This window comes from Phalaenopsis equestris, unplaced genomic scaffold (genome assembly GCF_001263595.1).
Source record: "Phalaenopsis equestris unplaced genomic scaffold, ASM126359v1 Scaffold000443, whole genome shotgun sequence".
NCBI lineage: Eukaryota > Viridiplantae > Streptophyta > Magnoliopsida > Asparagales > Orchidaceae > Phalaenopsis > Phalaenopsis equestris.
The window spans coordinates 79,781-86,222 of NW_018164884.1; the positions used below are offsets into that span (position 1 = coordinate 79,781).

The 6,442-nt window shown below is 36.2% G+C and overlaps 1 protein-coding gene across 1 annotated transcript; it reads right to left on the reverse strand.

Annotated features, from left to right (window-relative positions):
* Positions 1-4,457: 4,457 nt before the first annotated feature.
* Positions 4,458-6,182, reverse strand: LOC110027775 (adenylate isopentenyltransferase-like). Its single transcript, XM_020729325.1, has one exon. The coding sequence runs from the start codon at positions 5,843-5,845 to the stop codon at positions 4,838-4,840; it is 1,008 nt and encodes a 335-aa protein (XP_020584984.1). The 5' UTR covers positions 5,846-6,182; the 3' UTR covers positions 4,458-4,837.
* Positions 6,183-6,442: the final 260 nt, after the last annotated feature.

Sequence of the window (6,442 nt, forward strand, 5' to 3'; positions counted from 1 at the left end):
TTTTGTTATTTCACCTTCTCTAATTCATGAGATGAGTGGACCTAAATACTTACAAACAGATATTGGATTACATTGATTGTACAAGACCCCATAGTTTTTTTTCCTTTCAAGAGTTTTTCAAGTAAAAAAATATTGTATCTTCTCTTGCAATTATTTATTTATATGTGTGTGTATGTGTGTGATGGATCTTCATATAATGTTATGACATTAAATTACCACTCTTTCGTATTGAATCTTCTTGCTCGCAACAATCAAAGTAAATTATATGCCAAAATTAATTATTTTGATGGTAGGTATAATATTTATTATTGATGTGCTCTAAAATTGTTATATTGATAAATTGTTAATGTGTAGATCCAACTGATCTTAAAACCTGCTCTTATGCTTGGATTAACATTTTGAATTCACAAAGGTATTTTTTAAGTATAATAGAAAAAAATAAATTCATTGTGTATCAATTTTCTTAAAACTATTAGCTAAATTCTTCAGCTAAAAATTTATCAAGATGAGTCACATGGTAATTTAGTTTTCCTTCATAGAAATATAATAAATAAAAAATTATTTGACTAATTTCATGTCTTTGTGGGTATGACTCAACCCATCACAAACTAACATGTGGTTGTGGTTAGGTTGCGGGTTTGTGGGTCAGACTTGACCTGTCAAACATTTGGATGTACAATAATTATTTGTGGTCATCGGAGGAGTTTGTATCCTCTATCAATGTTTATTACGTCATTAGACTGTAATATTAAAAAGTAAATGAGTGATCAGGTAGTGAAAATAATGTTTTGATACAAAAAAGGTGAAATTACTTTTTATTTTATTTTTGTATCAAATGGAGTTTATTATTATCATAGAAATGAATTCAATACAATAATATATGTTGCTTAACCAAATGAAATGAGACTTTCTTACCTAATAACCACAAGATCAACCATTATACTTTTGATAGCTTGAATTAATTCAAAGTAATTTAAATAACAATGATGTAAAAAACTCATAGTAACTAGAGAGAATTTGGGTGTATATGGTATGAAATATTTCATATATATAAATAGAAAGAAGATTTAAATAAACTTATTGGATTTTGATTACTTGTAAAATAAATCATTGAAAATAATTTTTTGTATGTTTGGATTGAATGAAGTAAAATGGCAATAAAAACTCTCCAAGCAAATATTTTAGTTAGATTGAGCTTGTTGAACTCAAGCAAAGTAAAATGCAAAAGCTATGCGGTATTTGAAAATGGAGGAAGTACTTTATTTAGAATTTGAGCTAGAGGAGGTGTAGAGTGGACTAGTAGTAGAAATCGAAGGAGGACATGATCTTAGACTTGAAAACCATATCAAAGAGGAGGCAAAGTGTAATTCGTAGAAAACCATATCAAAGAGGAGGCAAAGTGTAATTCGTGGCCACCAAAGTTGGAGGAGAGCACAATCTAGAATTAAAGCTGAAGACAAAGCTTGACACAGAGGTAATAGATGTTAGGACTGCATCAGAGACATCATTAGGTGGAGGGATTGCTAACCAATGCTAATAAAATCAATGCAGGAGTTTGAGTCGTTGACATTGGCTATAATGGAAGTGACACAATTAGAAGGTGGAGCATTCTGAGATTCCAAAGTTGATCAAATATGCATAATTTAGAATAAAAAATTTTGGGTCTTTCTAAAATTTAATATCTCCAAATCTCATACATAAAAAAAAAAAACAAAATACATACATGCAAAATATAATACAGCTCTAATTTTCCAAATCAAGGAACTTTCGGAATTCAATATTTACCATGTTCACCTTATGTGAGAATAAATATTGATTTTAACACATGAACAAGAATTTGTATTATTATTTGTCGTGTATATTAAATTTTAACAAATTTAAGTCAATCTTCTTATGGCATTAATGTTTAAAAGAAAAAGTCTCTCTAAAATAAATATAGCACTCTTAAAGAACCAATTTTCCAATTTTTTATTACTCGCGCCACCAAAAGGCCCCTTGGCGCCTTGAAAATCTCTAATTCTCCAAAAAATCATGATACGTAATCAACTTCAAGTATGCCTATCCATAATTGCCATTTTAACTAGTGGCTTAATAAAATAATAGTTATTTTAACTTTGGTTTGTCAAATAAAGAGGATCGATGCATCAAGTAGGCACATCTATACTATTTCTTGTTCTAATTGTTGCACTTATTGCATGGGCAACAACGGTGAAAATTGAGAGCACTTGACAAGGAGAAAGTCTATTTGTGGTCCTAACTTTTTCGCAATTCTAGTTAAATTCAGTCAAAAGCATAAATAAAAATAAAAATAAAGTAAATGAAAAGGGAAAATCATGAGAAGTGACAATAGGTAACAACTAATTTAATTGATAAGTATCCAAGGAATTATCATAATATTTCTAAATGATTAATTTTTTTTTAAGACTTTGACAACTAATTTAAGAAAACTATAGAAAATTCACCATAAAAATTAGAGAAAAAACCCACCAAAAAAGATATGTACAGACAAACTAACCACACAATTCTTTTGTAATTAAATAGTTAGCACTTAAAAACTTGTTTATTTACATGCATGTCACTCAATTAATGTTTAATATCACATTAAAAATATCATATTAATTATCTTTTTGAAAATGGAATGCATATTTTCATGTAAAAGTTTATGATATTCATGTATTATAAATGTAATATTAAATGTTGGGTATTAAATATAAATACACCAAAAAAAAAATTGTGTGGAATGCAAGTAAATCTCCATGAAAAAAAAGTAATGGTTGATGGATGGTAAATAGTGCATTTATGTTTGATAGAAATCTTAAGAGCAATTACTACTCTTCATTCCAAAATTAAAAATTAAAAAAAAAAAATCTAAAAGACAAAATGAATATTCACTTTACTTCTGCCTTCAGAATTATTCTAAAACGAAAAATAAATATTTCTTCAAATAAAAAATTATAAATTTATCATTTATCGTATAAACCAAATTTAACCTACTTTTCTCGCTTGTTGGACTTGACAGTCGCAGAGACGCGGCGTACTACGGAGCGCCGCCCGTTTATGATTACAAAGTGCCCTCTAGTTACGATGAAAAGTTGGTAGGATAGTTATGCAAACAAAAACAAAAGCCAAAATCTAAATAAAGACCGGGCATTAATTCCTATAAGAATAATGCAATGAAAGGTTTGCTTTCCCAAACCAATTTCACGTCCCAAAAAAGTATTTTTATTGCGCTGCAAATTTCTCTTATTTTAAATTCATTTTGATATGAAAATCATCTTTATAGGTCAAAATTCACCCACAATAAACTTCATAGACAAGGATCAACCCAACTATCGATAGGATATGATTCTCGCTAGAGAAACTTATTAAGCTGACCTGCCAACCTAACTTACGGATGTGTCAAATTGTCTTGATGAATTTGCTCATCCACTGTGACACAATGATCATTGAGATTCACTAACTTAGCTTGCCTCTTCAGCTTACCATAACAAGTCAAAAATCGAGCTTGACGTCAAAATTTGATGTATGTCACATCCAAAAATAATAAGCTGCCCGACATGCACGTTGTGCTATTTTCCATATGATACGAATTATATTTTAGTATTATCTTATACATGTAGAAAGACGATAAAAAAAAAATTCTCTCTTTAAGTTTTTTTCGCGGACTTTGTAATGTGACTCAAGAAACTTTCATAGTCCTCTACTTTTATTGAATCATCTCTTTCACTCCATCGGAAATGGATCGAAAAACAAAATATATAGTTCATGTTTTAGAGTATACATCCTTCTTTTACTCTCACCTTTCTTGCATGGCTCTCACCATGACTATCTAAACTCAAAGACATTATGGGTCCCGGTCTCACAAAAGATCCAATATTATCACACATAATGGAGTTCGATTAGTTAAAAACAAAGAAAAAAAATCTTAAAAGAATAGAGTCCAAGCATCATGTTATTCGGCAAATAAAAATCGGAGACTTTTCCAGATAATGAATTTGTAATTACGAGAAAATTAATTTGCGTTGAGGTTTGCTTGATCATAGCAATATATATATATATATATATATACAAAAATATCTTATTAAATCAAATATATTTTATGAGAAATCCGTGTTATTTTGGAATGCCCTCTCTACAGTATTTTTTTTCTTTGTTTCACTATACGTGTTCATTTAAAAATCCTGCTTTTCGAGTGAAATGCCAGATGGCAGCTTCACAATAAGGGATGACGACGCAAGGCAGTTCGCATGGGATTACTTTTAATACTAGTCGCCACACCTTTAGTGTGCTCTCCTATTTCCAGCCTGGCTTAACCACGCACGCTAATTGTGATTAAGCATTCGGATTGCTCTCCCCCACTCTTCCCTCGGTTTCAGAATCCTGATTTATTCATCTTAAATCAACAACAAAGTTGAAGTTGAAACTATAACGAAAAGCAAAATACAACAGGTGGCTATTATAAAATTAAAAAAAAAAGTATAAAAATAATACAAAGACTAAAATACCCCAGGTGAGAGTTCATAATTCCATTCACGACCAAGAATCCCATCACTTCCCATTGTCTTGTTCCTTCTCATGTCGGCCCATTGCATTTAGCTCGGCGTCCAGGAGCTTCAAAATTGTCCGCACCACCACTGCTCCGGGCATTAAACATTGAAACTCTTCCTCACATTCATTATTTATATATCATCTTCCTCCCTCGTGCCACCACATTTTCTTCTTTCCTCTCTTTAGAGCTTGCATTTAATAAATAAACATAAAAACAAATCAAACATGATACATTTTCCACCCATTTCACTGTAGTTTTTTTTTTTTTTTTTCACCTTTTCACTATAGATTAATTACTATATGCCTTCAGTAGCCGTTGATTCGTCGACTCATCTTGGAAGAATCTCTCCACGGCGAGGATACTGGGACAGAGCACATCCCGCTCCCACGCTGCAGCCTGCGCCGCCTTCTCATAACCAGCTAGCCGAGCAAGCACCGTCGCCGTTGCATCTACTCGCTGAAGCGGCCAACCCATCTCCCCCAGCCGCTTTATTTTCCTCACCTGCTCCTCCGCCAGCCGCCGTGTGTTGTGCTTTATGGCCTCAATTGCATCCTGGTATGCTTTTGCCGTCCTCCGCCGGAAGTATTCCGCGAACTCTGGGACTCCTATTGCCTTTCGTAATCCAGGATGCCGATCCGACTCCCCGGCGGCGAAGTACCTCTCGAGCTCCTCCACCATTCCCAACTCTACCATCTCGTCCACTCGCCTGTCCAGATACTTCTCAAGTACCGCAGCCTCGACATCCACCCATAACATGCAACTCCGGTAAAGGAGACGATGACTCCCCACCGGAGTTCCAGCAAAAGGGTCGGACTTGGGATTATACCCATTGACCAGCATGGCATGGATGAATGAGTTGGAGCCCCCAGCGATCACCGGAATCCTTCCCCGTGACGTGATCCCCGCCACCGCATCGGCAGCGAGAGATCGAAACCCCGCTGGCAATAGCTCGCCTGCAGCAGGGTCGAGCTCGCCAAGCAAATGGTGCGGCACGCCGCGCCGATCAGGAATCGGCATCTTGTTTGTGGTAATATCGAGGCCGCGGTAGAGCTGGATCTTGTCGGCGTTTATGACCTCCGCTGGGAAACGTTCAGCAACGTCAATGGACAGCTTTGATTTCCCCGTCCCTGTAGCGCCGATGATCACCACGACCCCATCCTTCATTCCCATCCATCTCTGGAGGCGGAGACCGGCCTCCGCTGCCAACCCCATGCCGCAACGCCCATCTCCGGCCCACTGAATGGTCGGGAAAAGCCCTCCCGAGATTCCAGCGGAGCGAGGAAATAGAAATCTCATATAGAATACGGCTTCCAGTTCGATAGCTAGGCGGGAGCTGCAACAATTCAAATGCCTGCTAGGTGTTTGTCGGAATTGCCATTCGCCTCGGCCCTGCAAGGATGGTGGTGGAGGACGGCCCACTCTTTGCAGCCGTACGCTTTTTGTTATGTTCTGCTACTTTGGGCGGGTTTCTCTTCTGCTCGCTCTCGGTCTCTCTGTTTCGGCTGCTTTCTCATGCGCGAATAGGTTGCCCTTTTATTAACCTTCTGAGTTAAAAAGGAAAGCGTAGGTTTAAACAAAAAAAACAAATTTTTGTCGTTAATGATCTTTTCTACCACGCGGGGCTCATTAAATATTGAAGCATTGGCATTGGCATTTCCTTTTTGCACACTTGCCCCTCTCCCCAGCTCCCTCTGTTTGTTCTTTTTATTTTTATTTTGGTTTTCCTTCTTCCTGTTCTTGTCCGTATCTTGTTAAAGAATGGCGAGGCATATAACCTGTTATAGTTGGTTCTACCCTTACCCTGCGCGTCGGAGTAGTAGACGGAGCGCATGCTTCGTGCGTTGGGGCAAACCCTCACCAATTTCAAGTAGCAACATGCTATCCTGCGCCTAG

What these genes read in the sequence shown, in the direction of transcription:
- LOC110027775 (XM_020729325.1), bottom strand. Translation starts at nt 5,845, where the DNA reads ATGAGATTTCTATTTCCTCGCTCCGCTGGAATCTCGGGAGGGCTTTTC.